At 35.0% G+C, this 23005-nt stretch overlaps 2 protein-coding genes across 6 annotated transcripts; both read left to right on the top strand.

Annotated features, from left to right (window-relative positions):
* Window positions 1–2253: 2253 nt before the first annotated feature.
* Window positions 2254–3501, top strand: LOC120359638 (THAP domain-containing protein 5-like). Its single transcript, XM_039457830.1, has 2 exons — window positions 2254–2722; window positions 3204–3501. The coding sequence occupies exons 1-2, from the start codon at window positions 2570–2572 to the stop codon at window positions 3357–3359; spliced, it is 309 nt and encodes a 102-aa protein (XP_039313764.1). The 5' UTR covers window positions 2254–2569; the 3' UTR covers window positions 3360–3501.
* Window positions 3502–9500: 5999 nt separating this feature from the next.
* Window positions 9501–22881, top strand: LOC105198922 (HEAT repeat-containing protein 5B). Of its 5 annotated transcripts, none has more exons than XM_011165776.3 (34): window positions 9501–9734; window positions 9958–10152; window positions 10267–10478; window positions 10556–10703; window positions 10776–10886; window positions 10953–11136; window positions 11210–11370; window positions 11594–11843; window positions 11898–12041; window positions 12126–12376; window positions 12452–12563; window positions 12650–12902; window positions 12984–13093; window positions 13172–13335; window positions 13744–13776; window positions 14222–14296; window positions 14437–14994; window positions 15073–15262; window positions 15361–15530; window positions 15604–15925; window positions 16002–16268; window positions 16341–16522; window positions 16601–16846; window positions 16960–17179; window positions 17416–17697; window positions 17799–17961; window positions 18036–18151; window positions 18244–18528; window positions 18610–18846; window positions 19046–19197; window positions 19270–19483; window positions 19727–19741; window positions 19860–20005; window positions 20082–20258. In XM_011165776.3, exons 2-34 carry the CDS (start codon window positions 10024–10026, stop codon window positions 20256–20258), a joined length of 6279 nt encoding a protein of 2092 aa, XP_011164078.1. In that variant the 5' UTR covers window positions 9501–9734; window positions 9958–10023. The 5 variants fall into 5 exon arrangements, with proteins under 5 accessions (XP_011164078.1, XP_025994537.1, XP_025994539.1 ...); XM_026138752.2 differs by having other exon boundaries at window positions 9501–9738; XM_026138754.2 differs by lacking the exon at window positions 13744–13776.
* The last annotated feature ends 124 nt before the right edge of the window (window positions 22882–23005 follow it).

Here is a 23005-nt window from a genome sequence, read left to right as displayed (position 1 = left end):
ATATCTTCTGTGGGCTATCAGAACACAGAGATATTGAACAAATTCAGAAAAAAAACAATTTTACTCAAAAATTTCGAACTTTGACTGATATAACACTTTCGTCTTTCACTTTAGCGATTCGATCCATTATGATAAAAGTTAGAACTCGTCTCGGGGCTATCAGAACAGAGAGATATTGGAGAAATTCGCAAAAAAAATTTTACTCAAAAATTTCGAAATTTGACTGATATAAGTCTTTCCTTTTTCAGTTCAAAAATTCGAAACATCATGATAAAAGGTATATATCTTCTGTGGGCTATCAGAACACAGAGATATTGAAGAAATTCGGAAAAAAACCAATTTTACTCAAAAATTTCGAACTTTGACTGATATAACCCTTTCGTCTTTCACTTTAGCGATTGGATCCAGTATGATAAAAGTTAGAACTCTTATCGGGGATATCAGAACAGAGAGATATTGGAGAAATTCGCAAAAAAAATTTTACTAAAAATTTCGAAATTTGACTGATATAAGTCTTTCCTTTTTCAATTCAGAAATTCGAAACATCATGATAAAAGGTATATATCTTCTGTGGGCTATCAGAACGCAGATATTGAAGAAATTCGGAAAAAAACCAATTTTACTCAAAAATTTCGAACTTTGACAGATATAACTCTTTCGTCTTTCACTTTAGCGATTCGATCCATTATGATAAAAGTTAGAACTCTTCTCGGGGCTATCAGAACACAGAGATATTGGAGAAATTCGCAAAAAAAATTTTACTCAAAAATTTCGAAATTTGACTGATATAATTCTTTCCTTTTTCAGTTCAGAAATTCGATACATCATGATAAAAGGTACATATCTTCTGTGGGCTATCAGAACACAGAGATATTGAAGAAATTCGGAAAAAAACCAATTTTACTCAAAAATTTCGAACTTTGACTGATATAACTCTTTCGTCTTTCACTTTAGCGATTGGATGCGCTATGATAAAAGTTAGAACTCTTCTCGGGGCTATCAGAACAGAGAGATATTGGAGAAATTCGCAAAAAAAATTTTACTCAAAAATTTCGAAATTTGACTGATATAAGTCTTTCGTCTTTCACTTTAGCGATTGGATCCAGTATGATAAAAGTTAGAACTCTTCTCGGGGATATCAGAACAGAGAGATATTGGAGAAATTCGCAAAAAAAATTTTACTCAAAAATTTCGAAATTTGACTGATATAAGTCTTTCCTTTTTCAATTCAGAAATTCGAAACATCATGATAAAAGGTATATATCTTCTGCGGGCTATCAGAACACAGAGATATTGAAGAAATTCAGAAAAAAAACAATTTTACTCAAAAATTTCGAACTTTGACTGATATAACACTTTCGTTTTTCACTTTAGCGATTCGATCCATTATGATAGAAGTTAGAACTCTTCTCGGGGCTATCAGAACACAGAGATATTGGAGATATTCTCACAAAAAGTTTTCCTCAAAATTTTCGAACTTTGACTGATATATGTCTTTCCTTTTTCAGTTCAGAAATTCCATACATCATGATAAAAGGTATATATCTTTTGTCGGCTATCAGAACACAGAGATATTGAAGAAATTCGGAAAAAAACCAATTTTACTCAAAAATTTCGAACTTTGACTGATATAACACTTTCGTCTTTTACTTTAGCAATTCGATCCATTATGATAAATGTTATAACTCTTCTCGGGGCTATCAGAACACAGAGATATTGGAGAAATTCGCAAAAAAAATTTTCCTCAAAAATTTCGAACTTTGACTGATAAAACACTTTCGTCTTTCACTTTAAGGATTCGATCCATTATGATAAAAGTTAGAACTCTTCTCGGGGCTATCAGAACACAGAAATAGTGGAGAAATTCGCAAAAAAAATTTTACTCAAAATTTCGAACTTTGACTGATATAAGTCTTTCGTTTTTCACTTTAACGATTCGATCCATCATGATAACAGTTAGAAATATTCTGGGGGCTATCAGAACTAAGAAATATTGGAGAAATTTGCAAAAACAGTTTTACTCAATAATTTCGATTTTTGACTGATATAAGTCTTGCATTTTTCACTTTAGCGTTTCGATCCATTATGATAAAAGTTAGAACTCTTCCGCGGGCTATCAGAACACAGAGATATTGGAGTGTGGAATAGGCAAGGTAGGCCGATTTGCAAAGAACTAAAGGTATTAATATAAAGAACAGACTTTTATTATCCCATGATACATATGTAGGAGATGCGGGCGAGAGTGTATGTATATGTGAGCGCGGATGTAGGTGTGTAAATATGATTGCGTTTGTGTGTTACTGTGGAGCGTCACTCGAACAGTCGTCGGCTGCGGGTTGTGCGTCTCCTCTCTGTTCTTGGTCGTCCCGCGTCGGCGGACGGGATGTTGGTGTCGGTGGGTCGATATCCGATTCGTCACCGGCCACAGGGTTACTAGGGTACTATATTAAGGAGGAATATGCATCCGCCATATTGGCTCCTAGTCAGTGCCGGGAATTCAAGCAAAGTAAAGGCATCTAATTTTGTTTTACATAAAATTTTGTGTTTTACATAGACTTAAGTATATAAAATGGGCGCTTGCAGTGCAATAAATTGTAAAAATAGGAGTGAAGCCGGGTATCAAACGTTTCGCTTTCCAAAAGAAGGCGAAAGAAGAAAGAAATGGCTTATAAACTGTCGGCGTAACAAATGGATACCTTCCTCAAATTCAAGATTATGCGAGGTATATGTTGTATTTATTTATCACTAAATATTTAACACTTATATTTATCAATAAATGTTGTTTTACTTCAATCATTTAAAATACATAAGAAATGAAAGTTGAGGTTAGAAACTTTTTCATTCTTCAGTAATGCCCATTTCTACCAATATCTAGCTATATAGATTAACTTTTTCTTTCTTTAATTTTTTAATTCTAAGAATTGGAAAGATAAGAAGTAAATTGAACTGAGGTCAAAGTTAATCTGCGTTGGTGGAAATAGGCACAATTGTTTTAAAGATGACGTTTCAGAGCTTTTCTGAAAAATTAAAATTTTTCTGAAATTTTTATAATTATTTATGATTGTGAATTCTTTATGAAATATTTTTGCTGTATGAATACTAAACATAGAAAGCAAATATTTTCTTTCTATGAATACTGAACAAACATTTATAAGATATTGTTTAATTGTTTCTTCTAAGTTCTAATTTTATTTCTTTTGCAGATTCACTTTGAAAGCTTTCAATTTGAACAGCATAGGCAAGATGGGATAAAAAAATTAAAAGCGAATGCTATACCAATATTATTTAATGTACCAAATCCGCCAAAAATGATTAACAATATAAAACAAAAATGGTTTTCTATTATTTTTGTCTTTTAAATTAAAATTTTTTTAATTGATTTGTATAAAATTAATTATATAATAATTACTGTAATAAGTTTACACACGTATATATAATATATATTTAAAATAGGTTATTAAAGTTTGTTAACATTGTTAATTAACACTAAAACATATGGTTATAAATTTAAATTTAAAAAATAATTTAATTATGAAATAGTTAAATCAAAATAAAAATAATTAATAAATTTTTTCTATTCTTTCAGGAGTGCCGATCCTATTTGCATGAAATTTCCTTTGATACTACAATACAATTCAAGTATTTCTTGCTCTGACGAAAATGGTGCTCACTCCAATTCTATTTCTACAAATAATTCAAATGGTCCTAATATCTCGTAAGAAATATTCCTTTTTTCTTTTTTAAGAATTATAAGCATCAAACAAAATTCATTTGCAGTCCGTATCTTTATTCGTAAATTAATAATAATAATAATAAATATAAATTCATTCTAGAAAAAATTACGGAATAAAGTATAAATCAAGGTACGAATGCTGTTGAAGACTTTTGATACCATCTCTTAAATTTCTATTTTTATTAGTTACTTCTAAAAGTTCATATCTACTTTTGTATTTTTTATCGTTTTCATCGGTAGTACTAATTTAATACTTTAAATAATTTTGTTCTATAAGATATGAATTTTATTAAATTTATTTTTTATTTTTTAGATCCACTCTTCTTGAAGTGAGTAGTTCATCAAATTCACATACTATTGGAGTACCTGAAAAAGAAAATGTTAAAGCATCAGTTAAGCCACAGTTCAACTGTAATTGCAATATGTTTCAGCAAAAAAATATGCAATTAAAACAGGAACTAAATAAGGCCAAAGAAATTTAAAAAATATGTTTCTCTGAAGAACAAGTTAAAGCACTGCAAAGCGGTACAAAAATAAAATGGAGTAATGAGGCTATATCACAAGCTTTAAGAATGCGTTTTGCTCTCGGACTTCATGGATATAATTATTTAAGATTAAATTGCAAATATCCACTTCCTCATTATTCTACTGTGACGCGAAGAATTGCAAATATTAAGATCGACTTCGGAATTTTTTATGATTTGTTAGATCCTTTGAAATCTAAAATTGATGGGTTACATCCTAATGCTAAAGATTGTATAGTTTCAATAGACGAACTAAAAATAAGTGGAAAATTAAGTTATGACAAATGTGAAAAAAAATGTACGGTAAAATCACATTACCTTCAACTGCAAGCGGTGAAAGTAATCATGTAACACTTGTTTTAGCAAGAGAACTTTCTGCAACTTGGAAACAAGCTGTAGCTGCTGAAATAACAGGGTCAAGAACGGAAGGCTCTGATATGCGTGAATTCGTTCTAAACATCATAGAATGTCTCAGTAATGCAGGTCTTAACGTTAAAGGCATCGTTTCTGATATGGGCTCTAATAATCGCGCGATGTGGACGTATTTAGGAATAGAGGCTTCAAGAAATAATCGTGTGACATCATTTTCTTTTCATGATCAAGTTATTCACGTTCTTGCAGACGCGTGTCATTTAGTGAAAAATTTGAAACAAGCAACACAAACACATTGTATTTTTTTATCAGAAAATATTCAAAAAGCTCAGCAATTACCAACTAATGTTGTTAACGGAAATTATATTACTTTTTTATGGAAAAAAGAAGTAGAATCTGCAGTAAGTCTGAGATTGTTACAACATCTAAATTATATAGACATCTTTCCAACTAATTTTTCCAAAATGCATGTAGGGTCTGCTATTAGATATTTTGATATTAGAACAGTTGCAAGCTTAGAAACAGCAGTACAGTTAAAATTATTACCATCTGAAGCATTAACTACTGCTTGGTTTGTACGACTAATTTGTAACTGGATTAAAATGTGCACATCACGCGTTAGGAAAACATCTATAACAAAAAGAAACAAAATAAAAAAATACAGTTTTTAAATGATTTTATTGATATAGTTCAGGACATGCAAATTGAAAAAAGTGGCTGGAAACCTCTCAATACAGGTTTAATATTAACTTCAATTTCAATAATAAATTTAACGAAATATGTTTTTCAGCAAAAATATGACTTTTTTTTAACAAGTCGTACCACACAAGATGCCTTAGAAAATTTATTTTCTCAGATTCGAAGAAGGACTAGTGCTATGCCAAACGCACTTGGAGTACGCAGAGCTCTACAATATATTATAGTTTCGCAATATATTGGCAGTGTGAATAACTCGAATTATACGGAAGATTCAGATTATATTTTACTCGATAATCTTATAGATAGTTACACTGAAAGTATCAACAATGTTTCGCAAATTAGTAACACTTCAGTAGAATCTGTAGATTTGGTCAATTTTAATCAATATACCAATCTCGATGCAGCCATATTATACTACATTGCCGGAAGTACCATAAATGCAATCTTGAAACTTAAGATTTGTGATATCTGCAAACAATTTTTAACATGTCAAGATACAACTGGAATTCCTGATGAACTTCGTTGCTTTTCACACTATTCGAATATGGGAGGCTTAAAATTTGTCGGTATCACAATATTTAATTTTATAATGTATTGCGAAAAAAACATTTTTATATACGTATTATATTTTTTTTTTTTAAGTTGTTTTATTCACTTGCAAATAAAACTTTGATACATTTAAATTGTTATGTCATATAATATATTTTTGAATTGGCAGCATTACGTATTCAACATCATTGGCTTTGAAAGGCGCGCCAGCTGCTAGGAGCCAAAATGGCGAATGCACATTCCCTCTTAATGAAGGCTGTGTTCCGATATAACTGCCAGTACTGGCAGTGGTGAAAAATCCGTTCCGTTATTGGTACGCAGCGCACTGCGACAGCATCTAGTAACATCAATGACGTCATGAATGGTAGCCATATTGCCACTGTGACTACTGCAGCTTCCAAGGTGAGGTAGCTACAGTGCAATATGGCTACTATGCTGTTCCGAAATACGATGCTATAGCAGTGCTGGCAGTAATGCAGTAATATTGGAACAGTTGTGACAGTGTACTGTCATGACGTCACATTTACTGCACTGCCAGTAAAAACGGAACACAGCCATAGTACCTTAGGGTTACTAGTGGCCTGACTGGGCGACGACGGCGTTTGTACCGCCACGTCCTTCCCTCTAGGTGTGCGGGGGTCCGTCGTCTTCCAAGGTTTCGTCCTCAAGGTGACAGGGATGAGCCTCCAAGGTAGCGAGGTGCGGAGCTCCGACTCGTCCTTACTTGGTCGCTGGGCTGGTGGTTGCGACCGGATGGGAAGGTCCCTTGCTCGAATTAGGCGTTTCCTCGGTAGAGTTAGCAAGTTCTGCCTGGGCCGTAGACTCCTGGGCAGGAGTCGGTCAATTGAGAGTACAAAGTACTCAACAATAGGTTACTTCAGATGCCGTTACGGTACAGAGGCCCCTAGGATCTCACTTTGTGAGTGCGAAAAGGCTGCTGGGCTTGGTTCCGCCCGCGCTTATATCCCCTTGGTGGATGCTCTTTAAACACGAAAAAGCGTCCGCGCTCGGCCGCGTCGCCACCTCGCGGCGGTAGCGCGCACTAGCGTTTGGCGAGCGCGCGTCCGCGAGCGCGCGTAATGGTGGCGCCTAATGGAACGGCTGCCACAGGAGAAATACACAAAAACAATTTTACTCAAAAATTTCGAACTTTGACTGATATAAGTTTTTCGTTTTTCACTTCAGCGATTCGATCCGTCATGATAAAAGTTAAAACTCTTCTGGAGGCTATCAGAACACAGAGATATTGGAGAAAATCCCCAAAAAAGTTTTACTGATAAATTTCGAAGTTTGACTGATATAAGTCTTGCGTTTTTCACTTTAGCGGTTCGATCCATTATGATAAAAGTTAGAACTCTTCCGGTGGCTATCAGAACACAGAGATATTGGAGAAATTCGCAAAAGAAATTTTACTCAAAAATTTTGAACTTTGACTGATATAAGACTTCCGTTTTTCACTTTAGCGGTTCGATCCATTATGATAAAAGTTAGAACTCTTCTGGAGGCTATCAGAACACAGAAATATTGGAGAAATACGCAAAAATTTTTACTCAAAAATTTGGATCTTTGACTGATACAACACTTTCGTTTTTTACTTTAGCCATTCGATCCATTATGATAAAAGTTAGAACTATTCTGGGGGATATCAGAACACAAAGATATTGGAGAAAGGCGCAAAATGTATTTTACTAAAAAATTTGGAACTTTGACTGATATAAGTCTTGCTTTTTTCACTTTAGCGGTTCGATCCATTATGATAAAAGTTAGAACTCTTCCGGGGGCTATCAGAACACAGAGATATTGGAGAAAATCCCCAAAAAAATTTTACTAAAAAATTTCGAAGTTTCTCTCTAAATCTGAATCAGTGGATAATCACTGACATCAGTGCCAAGTATGCTACTGGTAATCAGTGACTATCCACTGATTCAGATTTAGAGAGTTGACTGATATAAGTCTTGCGTTTTTCACTTTAGCGGTTCGATCCATTATGATAAAAGTTAGAACTCTTTCGGGGGCTATCAGAACACAGAGATATTGGAGAAATTCGCAAAAAAAATTTTACTCAAAAATTTCGAACTTTGACTGATATAAGTCTTTCGATTTTCACTTTAGCGATTCGATCCATTATCATAAAAGTTAGAACTCTTCTGGGGGCTATCAGACTCAGAAATATTGGAGAAATTTGCAAAAACAATTTTACTCAAAAATTTCGATTTTTGACTGACATAAGTCTTGCTTTTTTCACTTTAGCGGTTCGATCCATTATGATAAAAGTTAGAACTCTTCCAGGGGCTATCAGAACACAGAGATATTGGAGAAATACGCAAAAAAAATTTTACTCAAAAATTTCGATTTTTGACTGACATAAGTCTTGCTTTTTTCACTTTAGCGGTTCGATCCATTATGATAAAAGTTAGAACTCTTCCAGGGGCTATCAGAACACAGAGATATTGGAGAAATACGCAAAAAAAATTTTACTCAAAAATTTCGATTTTTGACTGATATAAGTCTTGCTTTTTTCACTTTAGCGGTTCGATCCATTATGATAAAAGTTAGAACTCTTCCGGGGGCTATCAGAACACAGAGATATTGGAGAAATTCGCAAAAAAAATTTTACTCAAAAATTTCGAACTTTGATATAAGTTTTTCGTTTTTCACTTTAGCGATTCGATCCATCATGATAAAAGTTAGAACTCTTCTGGAGGCTATCAGAACACAGAGATATTGGAGAAAATCCTCAAAAAAATTTTACAAAAAATTTCGAAGTTTGACTGATATAAGTCTTGCGTTTTTCACTTTAGCGATTCGATCCATAATCATAAAAGTTTGAACTCTTCTGGTGGCAATCAGAACACAGAAATATTGGAGAATTACGCAAAAAAAATTTTACTCAAAAATTTGGATCTTTGACTGATACAACACTTTCGTTTTTTACTTTAGCCATTCGATCCATTATGATAAAAGTTAGAACTATTCTGGGGGATATCAGAACACAAAGATATTGGAGAAAGGCGCAAAAAATATTTTACTAAAAAATTTGGAACTTTGATATAACTCTTTCGTTTTTCACTTTAGCGATTCGATCCATTATGATAAAAGTTAGAACTATTCTGGGGGCTAGCAGAACACAGAGATATTGGAGAAATACGCAAAAAAAATTTTACTCAAAAATTTGGACCTTAGACTGATATTACTCTTTCGTTTTTTACTTTAGCCATACGATCCATTATGGTAAAAGTTAGAACTATTCTGGGGGATATCAGAACACAAAGATATCGGAGAAAGGCGAAAAAAATATTTTACTCAAAAATTTGGAACTTTGATATAACTCTTTCGTTTTTCACTTTAGCGATTCGATCCATTATGATAAAAGTTAGAACTATTCTGGGGGCTATCAGAACACAGAGATATTGGAGAAATTCGCAAAAAAAATTTTACTCACAAATTTCGAACTTTGACTGATATAAGTCTTTCTTACTAGAGGTACTCTACATCCGTCGTGTCGGATACGATGCATTATACGAAGTTGCGTCGCAATGCATCTTCAAAAGTGGCTGGTTTGCCGCAATTGCGACAGTCCTGCCACCACCAGACGTGGCCTGGACTTGGAGTGACCCAGTCTGATCTGTCCTAACCTTGCTGTCAAAATTTGTCATCCGCACGGAGGTGGCATCGTTCGACGTTGCGGAAATTCGGAGTTTCACGGAGGCAGACTACGACAACGCCTGGGACGATGCGGTTTTCGAGACGCTACTAATCTGCACGAGCGCGAAAGTGATGGAGTGACGAGGGATGCATGGTGCCACGAAAATGTCTCTTCACATCGATTGATGACATCTGAACCGCTGTTTTCTGTGGTGTGTAAGTCCACGTCGAGAGTTCTATCGCGTTCTCGCGTATATCCATGCGACAGACCCTAAAAGACAATAATACACGACAGACATACCCCGATAATGTCTTGGTATATAACATTATATTTTTTCTCAACACTTTAAATCCAAGCCTGTATGTCGTTAGCCAATAATATTGTAAAGTGGCAGAGAATCTGTCACTGTGGAATTTAATCTAATTGCATTGTAGGAGGAGATTGAGTGACATTTTGAGAGCAGCCTGTGCGTGCGTGCGTGCGTGCGTTTACTTAAAACAATGATGGAGTTGAGTCATAGTTTGACCCTCAATGAGGATGCTCTTAATCAAATTCCGGAGGCTAAGCGACCAGTCTTCATTTTTGAATGGTTGCGCTTTTTGGACAAGGTTCTGGTTGCCGCTCAAAAGGTATTGGTTTAAAACCTTAATATTGATAGCTGTTGTATGCATTAGAGGAAAAGTGAAATTATTCTGTCGAAACATTTATGATAAATTTTTAATTGTGATAAATCTTGTTTGAAGAGTGACATTAAAGGATGCCAGCAAAAGTTAGTTGAGCAATTAACCAGGCACATGCAAGGAGCGCCTGGTCCACCAACCCGACGTCTCATCGCAAGATGCCTGGCAACTTTGTTCAGCGTAGGAGACACATTCCTGCTCTTTGATACTGTCAACAAGTGCAATGATATCTTGAGGAATAAGGATGATTCGCCAAGCTTTTTACCCACAAAACTGTGAGTGTTGATCACTATTAATTTTGTTAGTTTAATTTGAGATAATTCTGCAATACATATACATGTCATTTCTCTAGAGCTGCTATCTGCTGTGTGGGATGCATGTACGAAAAACTAGGAAGAATGATGGGCAGGTCGTACGAGGAGACTGTTCAGATCCTAATAAAGTCCTTGCGTTCCGCGGAATCGCAAACACGTATAGAAATTATGCACACGTTAGAAAAGGTGATGAACAATCTTGTAAAAAATGTTGAGCTATTTAAATAAAATTATGTAATGTGTTTTTCCTTCAATTAGGTGTGCGCTGGTATGGGATCTGCGATAACCAATGTGCACAAGGAGATATACAAAGTTTCCAGGCATTACCTGACCGACAGAGTGATGGCAGTGAGATGTGCTGCTGCCAAGGTACTTATATTTTAAAAGATGTATTGATCATGTGCTTCGTTTTCTACATTTACAATAATTTTACAGTGTTTGTTGGAGATGTTGAATCATGCTCCATTTTTATATACGACCGAAATTGAAAGCGTCGCAACGCTATGCTTCCGGGCATTTGAAGGTTCAAATTACGAAGTGAGATGCTCCGTCGCTAAATTGCTTGGCACTTTGGTAGCAATGACGCAGCTTCCTTCACCTAAGATAAAAAATCCTACAGGTATATACAAATGAAGATATATTAAGGAAATATATGCACTAAAATTTTACTGTAACAATCTATATTTTTATAGTTGCACACAACAAAGGTGTTAAGCAGGCATCGCTCGAAGAAGTGTTAAATATCTTAATGTCTGGATTTTTAAGAGGCGGCGTCGGTTTTTTAAAAGGAACTGGCGAAATCATAAAAGGAAGTTCTAGTATAAATAGAGAAGTGCGAGTTGGAGTGACACATGTAAGCAATTATAAAGATGCATCTTTAACACTTTCACAATACAAATTTATGTGACTATGCGAAAAATATTGTTATTATATTGTTATTTTTTAAAAAGCAGAGTTACATAAATTTTTTTATTTGCTATTTTGTTTCTATTGCATTGAAAAGTCTTCAATTTTATTGAGGAATATATTTTTCCATAATAAAACATCTCGCAAACGTTTGATGATCGCCATTACAGGCGTACGTGGTATTTGTTCAAATGTTGGGCGGTACTTGGCTGGAACGAAACATTGGCGCGTTAATCGCCCACGTTTTAGACCTGGTTACAAACCCGAAAGCCGCTAGCTCGCACGTCGAGGCGGTATACTCGCGTAAATGCGTGAATTTTATATTACGCGGTACCATTGGCAAGTTATTAGGGGAAGGCGCTCAAGCAGCTGCTTGCAAAGAGATAGCGCATATCATCTTAAAGCAGATGAATTCCATTGGTAAGAATAATAAATAATGTATATTTGTGCGTAATCTTAGTGTGGTCTTATTAGATTTCAGTCCGGAAAACGCCAAAGATTGCAATCAGGAAACATTATTCAGCCAACACTTATTAGTGTGTGCGCTACAAGAAATGGGCAATCTGATACTGGGATTAGGTACTACAGCCACGAATTTGTTATCCGATCAATCTCTAAGTATGTATTCGCATATATAAAATATCTTGTTATTTCGATGTAGAAATAATTTGGAGAAAACGGTTAATTGTGCATTTGTCGCAGGTCTGATTGATGCCATAATGGCCGTTTTGGTGCATCCGTGTCAAGCGGCTAGATTAGCGGCTTCCTGGTGCTTACGATGCATATGCGTGGCGGTACCGAGTCAAATAACACCTCTGATCGACCGCTGCGTTGACGGGATTGAAAATATGCGTAGCTCACCGGAAGCTATAGCTGGTTATAGCAGTGCTCTTGCCGCAGTGCTGGGAAGTGTTCGTCTGTCACCTTTGGGAGTCCCTCACACCAAGGGAAAGGTATACACGCACTTATATGTCATCTTTTATTATATTAAGCACGCGGGGTTAATTTATCGAGTTTTTGATTTTCAGATAATTTTCAATACAGCGGAAGAGCTTTTAAGAAGCGCGAGTCAGAACAGTCGTTTATCTTTAAATCGTACGCATGCAGGATGGCTATTAATAGGAGCGATAATGACTTTAGGTATAGATATAATATTCAATGATGTCTAATAATTTAAATAATTTAAATATGAGTTGTATATGCATATATAATTTATATGTATTTAGGTACGGCAGTAGTAAAGGGCTTGTTACCGAGAATGTTACTTCTATGGAGAAATTCTTTCCCGCGTTCGAACAAAGAACTCGAGAGTGAGAAAGCTCGCGGTGACGCTTTCACGTGGCAAGTGACTTTGGAAGGACGTGCCGGCGCATTATCCGCTATGTATAGCTTCCTGTTACACTGTCCGGAACTTCTGAACGACGATATTACACGACGATTACTCACACCGATCGAATCTGCTCTGGCAATGTTGACGAAGTAAATATTAATATGGTTATTATATAATGCGGCAAAGAAAATATTTTGAGTGATTCTACAACTAGGATATATCTTTTTCAGTTTGTCTCCCGTTTTGAAAAATTATGGCCAACAATTGAAAGCTCCTGCGGCTATGGTTCGTTTGCGCTTATACGAAACGCTGTTGTTGCTACCACCGCAAATGTTCGAAAGTAAAATCTATATGCACTATAAAATCTATTAATATTTTATTCCTCGATTTGCCTGCATTAATATTTGGTGTCATACAGGTTCTTACACGCATCTTTTGAGGATGCTAGTATCGGAGTTCACGCTTACAGATAATCCAGGAAATACAACTACTTCTTTATTGAGTGTAGTTTGTCACGCTAACGATTCTGTGATTCTTGGTACGTGGCTACAGGAGACTGATCATCGTACAATAGAAGACCAAGTGAGTAAATTTGTCTATTTATTTTATATTATAATAATTGTGTGTTTTTATTCCAGTAAATAACATCTTTGTTTCCAATGCTTGGCTAGTGTCATTACTTGTTTGTGAATGATTCTTGTTTAAGAATTAAAAACCTTACAAAAGTATCACTGTCTTAAAGAGAGTCTTCAATTTTCAGACCAATTAATTTTAATTCTACATGTTTTATATACAATTCATACCTTTTTCTAATATTCAATAACAAAAAATTGTAATTAAAACATATGGTATTGTAAAATCTTTCTACTTAAAATTTATATCTGTACAATTCATATTTTATTTAACAATTAACATACAAACTCTCTCTTGCAATGTAACTTTTTATAAAAGATAATTTTTGCGTTAACTTTTAAATACCCTCGTGTTTAGATGGAACCAAACAGAAGGGCAGATTTGGAACATGTGAGTAAGGTGTTCTGTAAAACATGCCTTTTGTTTTCTTATTTTGGTTTTTTCTTTGCTTTCATTTATACATATATGCATATAAAACTATTTTATGTATAAAACAGATTTTTTTATACCCGCTTCATTTTTATATTATTATATTATTTTATTTTATTATGTTATTAATTGATTATAATATTAGTTAACATGTATAGTATTTTGTTTTTTAATTTGAATATAAAGAATATTTTACACATTATATACACATTCTATAATGTATTTATTATATAACATTTTATTCACGTAAGTTTGAAATAATCTATATCTTATTTATGTTAATAAAAAAAGTACATTTATCTGTATTAATTATTTAATACTTTTTTTAGGATTTGTATGATGCAGCTTTATTTTTTATTACAATCTAAAATTTGTACTTTATTATAATTTACGATCTTTCTTTCAGCTTCAACCAAATAGTGCTGCAGGATCTGGCGCACTGGAACATAATACATGCTGTCTTTATAGACCAATGCCACACGTAAGTTTAAGTAGCCATTCCCTATAATATGTAAATAAATTTAAAAAGTCCACAATACTTTTACAAATTAGTTTTCAAATTTTATTATTGTGAATTATATGGAGAAAATTATAATACGAATTTATTGCGTATGATTACAGTTTGAAATGATTCCTGGTCCCTTGCCGTTAGGTGTAGCAGTAATTGATTTATCAGTTGCGTTATTCGGCCAGATATTCCCACGTGTAGCAAACAAGCACAGACTGCAGATGTTGGATCATTTTAGCGAGTGCATAAAGCATACCAAATCTGGAAGACAGGAAGCAATACAAATGAACGTGTTTACTGCTGTATTGAGTGGCTTGAAGGGTCTCAATGAGGCAAAAACAGGCTTCGGACAAGAGGACGTCAAGAAATCTGCTACTAATCTTATCATCAGTACGCTGGTCAGTAGCAATCCTATTCTACGATGGGCAGCGGGAGAAGCGGTTGGCAGAATGGCCCAGGTGATCTCCGATCCCAAGTTTACCGCGGAATTGGCGCAGACTAGTTTTGATCGTTTGAAATCGGCGCGTGACGTGGCCAGCAGAACCGGCCACTCGTTGGCGTTAGGCTGCCTTCATAAGTACGTCGGCGGAATGGGCTCTAGCCAGCATCTCAACACTAGCGTTAGCATCCTGCTCGCGCTTGCTCAGGATAATTCGTCTCCTGTAGTACAAGTAAGATAGTGCCATGTTGCTTTATTTTCATGATATATATTTTCAGCAAAAAGTTACAAAATAACTTTTTTTTTTAAGGTTTGGGCATTGCACGCTTTAGCTCTGATAGCTGATTCCGGTGGACCAATGTTCAGGGGTTACGTGGAACCTACGCTATCCTTAGCACTTACTCTTCTTCTCAATGTTCCTCACTCTTACATTGATGTGCATCAATGCATCGGAAAGGTTTTATCGGCGCTTATCACGACGATAGGACCAGAATTGCAAGGTAAATACATAACTTAACTGATTATAGAACAATTGCAAAGTATAGTTGATTATTGAAGTTTTTGAGTAATATAATTTGCTGAACAATTGATTTTACAGGCAACACGTCAACGATTTGCATGGCACGGTCGTCATTTTTGTGCGCGTGTGCCATTATGCAGGATCATCAGGATCCACTTGTCCAAGCCGAAGCAACCGGCTGCCTTCAACAATTACATCTCTTTGCACCTAGACACGTCAATTTGTCTTCCCTTGTTCCTACATTATGTGTAAGGCTTCTTTATAAACACTATACCATTTATCATAAAGTTTTCATAATTTTACTTGATTAATCTTTTACAGCGTACACTATCCAGCAATCATTTGCTTCTGCGTAAAGCTGCAATATCGTGTCTTCGGCAACTTGCTCAGCGCGAAGCGAAAGAAGTATGCGAGCACGCGATGACACTGGCTAACGAAAGCAGAGACACTAATGTAGTAGAAGGTCTCGTTATTACTGAGACCGGTCTTCCAGGCGTGCTATTCAGTATGCTGGACACGGAAACTGATAGTAAACTAATTAAAGATATTCACGATACTTTGACGAGCATGCTACAGATACTAGCGGCTGATAACTTGTCTCAATGGTTGTCACTTTGCAAAGATGTTCTCACGATAGCCACAGGTAACAGTCGAATTCTTCTTTTAATTAATCGTTGACGAAAAATTCCTTGAATGATATACTCTGTTTTGTTACATAGAATCGAGTACGATCGAGGAAGGTAACGCGGCGAATGCGGAAGATAGCACTGCTGATAATGAATCAGCAGATGCGGAGGGTGATGACGACCAAGCTGAGTTCCACGCTGACGAATCTACCAAACAGCGACCGTCTATCACACCGAGATGGCCAACGAGAGTTTTCGCGGCGCAATGCGTCCGACGTATTGTCGCGGCTTGCATGAATAACAAGCAAGCGCACTTTGATCTTGCCCTGGCCAAAGAGATGCAGCAATCTAAGGGAAAAGGTATGATTAATAAAGCTCTAACATTTCCATTTCTTCACAGACTTGATTTTTATACTCGCTGGAATCTTACAGGAGATTTTCTGGTATTACATCTGTCGGACTTGGTGCGCATGGCTTTCATGGCCGCGACGAGTGATTGTGATCCATTGCGGCTCGAAGGTCTCAAAACTTTGCAAGAGATTATTGATAAATTCGCCAAAGTTCCCGAACCGGAGTTTCCCGGACACTTATTGCTCGAGCAGTTTCAAGCACAGGTAAATCTCATGTTATTTTATTTTTTTACAATTGCGTTTAATAATTATCATTGTTAAATAAATGAAATATGTTTGAAGGTCGGAGCTGCTTTAAGACCAGCCTTTTCCGCGGAAACACCATCACATGTTACAGCTGCAGCCTGTGAAGCTTGCAGCGCGTGGATCGGTAGCGGCGTCGCTAGGGATCTTAATGATCTACGAAGAGTACATCAGTTACTTGTGTCATCTCTGGAAAAATTAAGAGAAGGTAACACTCGACCACAGTTGTACAACGAGAGCTTGTCGACGTTGGAGAGATTGGCGATTCTAAAAGCATGGGCAGAGGTATATTATTAAATATTAGTCTCTATATTCAATATAGAAATAGCATAAGCAAGGACAAAAGAGAGATCTAAGCATTGTAAGAAAAAGAAAATTAAATTTGACTTTTTCAACAGGTATATGTAGTTGCGATGATAAGAGATGGATCCGCATTGAACAGCAAAGATACGACTAATCGAAACGCAAATCAAGTCGACGAGGTCAACGAGGAGGATTTTGGAGAATTCGAATTTCAAAGCGAAAGTTTATTGAGCCTCGTACAGCCGGAGCTTCTGAGTCTAAGTCAACATTGGTTATCCGCGTTGAGAGATCATGCATTACTTTCTTTGCCACCAGGTATTTTTTAATACATTGAAATGTAATAATGCAGAATTATGTAAACGTTAATATTAATGAGTAATAGCAAATGAAGTTTTTATTTCAATAAGATATATGACATATTAATTTATGATAGATACATGTTTTATTGAAATAAACTCTTCTTACACATTATCATATTATTATGTTTTTATATTATGCATATTTTTTTTAGATTTATTTAACTAATTAAAATTATTATCATATCTTCTTAGAATTCTCCAGTCAATTACCGCACGATGGTGGTGCTTTTTACACGACAGACACTATGGAATCCGCGCGTCCTCACTATGTAGAATCGTGGGCGCCAATTCTTCACGCCGCAACTCTCTGGCTCAATGCTAGAGGATTCGAAATCGGAGACAGTAATCAGGAAAAAGCGACGACAAATCTCGCTAATAATAACAATCATCATAATAATAATAATATTAATAATAACGATGAATCCGCTACTTCTAAAACTAACGCAAATGTTGAACGTTTTCACTTGTTATTTGGTAAGTATATAATGTATAAGGCATTAAAATGCTTAAATATAATATCAACATTTACTTTATACGTTTATATAACATTCTTTTTTTATTATAATTATTCGCAGGTATATGTATGGAAGCTTTGTGCAGCCCTCGCTCTTCCGAATCCCCGCAAAATATAAAGACATGTTTAAATGCATTATATACATTACTCGATTCAACATGGGCACGTAAAGTCTTTATCTCGGATCGCTCCTTGCCCATCGAATTATGTAATGTTCTTCATAGGTATGTACACATGTGCGAAAGTACAATTTATTTTTCTATCATATAATAATATTGATACATTTATTGCTTTAAAGATTACTTTTAACACGAGAGAGTTATGTCATTCAAATGATAGTGATGGAAGTATTGAAACAAGTGATGAAAGCAGCGCAGGAAGATCTTGCTGAAAGGAAAAGGTTGAAACTCAAAGGTACGCTAACTCTGAAATTATTTTCAGTAATTTTAACAATTTTTTACATTGCATACACGTATATTAAAAAAATGTATACCTTTTTATAACAGATAATGCATCGACACATAAAGAAAGCAATGAAACGGTAGAAATGGATTTGTTGGGCGAGGGAGAAGAAAGCGGCGAGCTCACGCCTGGCAAATCATTAGTGTTTGCTGTCCTGGAGGTGTGTCTGTGTCTCCTGGTGCGACAGATACCAGCGTTGAATCCAAATCCTGGCGGTGCCACTGCCATCTTATCTCAGAAGGGATATGTACCATCTGAGAAGAGTGGCAAGCTGATCGCATCATCCCTTAATATAATGGAATCTCTTCCCACTTTATGCTCCCCACAAGGTAGTCTTGCAAAGTGCCAACGTAATTAAATACGTTAATGTTAATTAATCGTTTCATAGTAATTTATCCTGTTTCTTAAAGGTGCAGTGGCAATTCTCCCGACGCTGCTGTATCTGGCGACAGGCGTGATACGCGAAACCGCGGTGCGTACAGACAACGATAACACCAAATCCGGTTCGGAAGCGCCAGTTCATGCCGCATTGCACTGCGTCAAGAGTCTTATCAGTAACAAATACGCGCGGGATCACAGGAGTGAGGAGCAATGGACGGGGTTACTGCGAAGCGCGCTTGCCAAGATTATCGATCTTGCCAAAACAGGTATGTTAATTTTAGCCTTTATAGGAGGAATATGGAACTAAACGTATGTTTTATTCATAAAATATCAGAATTCAGAATGAAATATATATTATACGCACGTTCCTCATATCAAAATATATGACATTTTTATAATAGTAATTGAAAAAAGTAATATGTATATATTTTACTTATTTTTATTTTATCTGTTTTGCTTTTATAGGCCATGATGAAACTAAAATGGATGAAGTGGCGATGATGCTAGGTATCGCAGTATTTGTGTTGCACGCGTCACCAGACGTAGTGAGCGCTCCGAATTTGCAATTTCCATGCATTAATCACTTTCGACATGCTTTCCAATCCGAAAACCTAACGGTGAGCTGATGACACTAAGAAAAAAATATTATTCATAATTAGATCTTGAAAATAATTGAATAATCTTGCTAGGTGAAGCTGAAGTGCGTGCAAACGTTAAGAACGATATTTCTGCATCCGGAACGTAATATAAGCACGCCGTACATTCATGCGCTCGCACCGCGATTGGTAGAATATCTATATAGCGACAAGAGCAAACAGGTGACGAATGACATGGACTTGACTTTTACGCTGGAGTGCATCAGTACAGTGGAAGCTCTCATAGGACTTGCCGATCTCCCTAATCGTATGTTACTTAAGCTGCGTTCCACTTGATGCTACAAATGCTTCGAAGTATTTGATTAACCTTTTGGAACAAAGAATTTTACAAATTGACCAATTAAAGGATGCTCCGAAGCTTTTGTAGCGTCAAGTGGATCGTAGCCTTAAATTGAACTTATGAGAAATCTCTACTATAAAATTGTTTTACGATTAGCTCATAGAACGTTAATGCAAAATGTTAATGTAATATATGTTACACGCTATACAGGAGATCTGTTACAAGGTGTGTGAAAAGTGCGGTCTCATAATTTCTTAATATGTTAATCAATTATTAATCATTTACTAAACATATATATTTTGAGTGTGTTTATCATACATGTGATATTTCATGAAATTACCAGGTATCCAAATGTTGACTTTGCTCGTACCAATTTTAATCAATTACCTACTGGAAGGAGACGAGCTCCAACGTGCTACTAAATATCAAGCGAGCCTCCATCAACAAAGTTTTCAGTGGCTCAATAAGATTGGGCCGAAGTATCCGCAAGTACGTAATTTCAAAAATATCTTCTAATCCCGAGTGATTCGAGTATATGTAAAAAAAATTGTTTTTGTATCTTTAGGAATTTAAGACGCTAATGTCGCAGTCCACCGAGCTGAAAACTAAATTGGAAAATGCTGTGAGAACCACCCATCAGCAAGCGCAACGCCACACCCGGCCAGTTGATCCTGTAAAACCACAGATCAAGATCTCCACGCCATCGATCAAGTTAAAAACCGATTTTTCCAACTTCAACTAAAGGAGATAACAGATAAGAGATAATTTATTAAGACCTCAGTAAGAGAGATTAACATAAATATAACGATATTAGCGTTTTTGTCGTAGATCCAATCGTGTTAACGCGATTGACTTCACCCAACAATTATCAATTATATTGAGCGAATCGAATTAATTGCTGTTTACCACATCTTAGCATCGTGATAATTATAAAGTGATATTTCCTCGTTAGAAAATTATACTTGACTGTACTTAGAGATAAAAGAATTAGAAGAAACATTAGTGACATTACAGGACAGATGTAAAGGAATAGGTGATGGGAATGGGAAAATCGATGTCGGACGATCAATTAATTGCTACTTTGAAATGATACTTATCTTACATTCTCATCCCATTTTAACTTCTTCATTATCAAGTACAATAACGTTCCTGATTTTCCAGTTGTGCTTTCTAAAGTGCAAAAAGATAACTTTATATCAGACTTTCAAATTGTGTATATATATATGTAGAAAATTTAGCGTATAACATAGAGATTATTAATTTATTTAATGATATAAATAAAGATGTTGATATATATTCTCACCTCACTACTTTGATGGATTATGAAAGAGATAACAACTAATAATTTATTCCGTGAAAAGTGTGTGGTGTTAAAAAATTAAATGACTGCAAGTGTAATATGCACAAACAAAGTTATATAGATAATATAATATAGATATTTCAGTGCTCATTCAAATCATTAATCTACGACTTGTAAGCTTTATTTTTAAATAATTTTTATTGTAACTGACTGTAACCGATAATTTTTAATGTAATCGATAGAATTATTTATTAACGACAAATTATTGTCACATGGGTTTTTTCGGGAAAATATTTGCCATAAAACAAATGATTAAAAATTAATATGAAATATAGACTGTTTTAACCCAGAACATATTTAATATTCTTCTGATAAGAAGACTGATAACTTCCTGTTTTGATTTAATGGTTTTTAATACACAGACGTGAAGAAAAAGTAAAAATGTACACATGTTTGCGTATCTAGAGTTGATAAGTGAGGTGGCAATTTCATCGAACGAATGTCTGTTCTGACATATCGAAAATAATACCGAGCCTTTTTTTTGTATCATGAATTTTTGTAAGAGTGATCTTTTTTCTAGATTGCAATGAGATATACGAGAAACGCTTTCGGTAAATTAATACCGTATAAATGCTGGGCATTACAGCAAAACGATCCATAAAATTTAACAATTTCTTTTGCATTCGATCTTTAAATAATAGATTGAAGTCCAATGGGAATGAAAAGTAAGAATGTACTGTGTGACATAAATCCTTACAGAAATATAATACCAGCAATATTAAATTGGCAAGTAATTATTATTTATTTTTAGTATTAAAAGCATTAACCAACAGTGCTTTTAATACTAAAAATAAAAAATAATTATTGGTCAATTTAACACTGTTATTATTATACTTCTATATAGGGAAATGTAAGAAATTAATACCCTTTTTTGAATTTAGTCGCATTATTGCGTTTTCGCCTTAGAAAGACAACGCAATAGACGACCACATAGATTAGATACAATTTTGAGATTGCCGGAGTTGCAGCACGGATATTGATTAATGTTTTTACATGGATTACGGACCATAATCGCGCAACGATATTACAATGCAAAAAAACGTAAAAGAATTGTATAAATTCCTAAAGATTTCGTCTCTTCTTTGGGTTCACAAATACAAAACTATTTTTTTTCCAACTTTTATTTGAAGTTCGGCGTGGCGAGTCTCGTGATGTCTGTATATAATTCAGTTTGAATTGTATGGTAGATCTGACGTAGTGCATATAAATTTTATAAGGTAAACCGAGACGAATTATTATAAAAATGTGGAAAGGATTAGATGCTCGATAAATATGTTCTACTATTTTTATATAATTATTTTAGGAATCCTGTTGAGATTGTTTGTAACTTTTAATTGCGTGCTCCACGAGAGGAGCACAGCCATTCACACATATAGGATAATTATGCCTAAAATGACATATCTTTTTTTATTAAATTTTATTTTGCAATATTTAAAAACTATTTAGATACACTCTCAGCATAAACATAATTTGCTAATATAAATGTTTAAAAACCTTCATTACCTTGACATATTTTTGTAATAACTTATAAACGAAAAACGTAATTATTTATTTTGCCCTGAGATATTGGGCAAAATGGCACACGAATATTATCCAAGATGTTATTTAAGGTATCCAATTTAAAAACAAAAGTTAATTATGAAAGTGCAACAAAAATTTATAAAAAAACTTAATGATAAAACATGAAAAGATTGGGCGCGTTTAGCACTCAACATGTTGAGATATTCTTCTAGATCATTCAATCAGAGCTTTAGATCTAGAAAAATATGCCAATAACAGCGAGCACTCGCTCAACTGTTGAGTGCCCATTTTATTCCAGTATGTCGTATTAAACACAATTTTCCCTATATATATTGTGTATATTTCTCTGATCAGCGCACTTCCATGTACCGATCAAGCGTCGCGTTTCGATTGATAATTTTCTTCGATAAATATGGTACAAAATTACAGTGTTGTATTGCGTAACTGCTGCAGTTTTGACGAGAAATAAAAATAACCGATTATACTCAATCGCGTATTCTGTTACCTTGTTACGTAAGTGTTCAATATACAAATTTTTTTAATCTTAGTGCCCACGTTTTACGTGGAATATTGATAAGAAATGATAATTCAAGTTATCCGCTTCTCCC

The sequence above is a fragment of the Solenopsis invicta genome, chromosome 15, assembly GCF_016802725.1.
Source record: "Solenopsis invicta isolate M01_SB chromosome 15, UNIL_Sinv_3.0, whole genome shotgun sequence".
NCBI lineage: Eukaryota > Metazoa > Arthropoda > Insecta > Hymenoptera > Formicidae > Solenopsis > Solenopsis invicta.
Note: the sequence above shows the minus strand (reverse complement) of the source record. Positions and strands in the feature narration are given on the sequence as shown.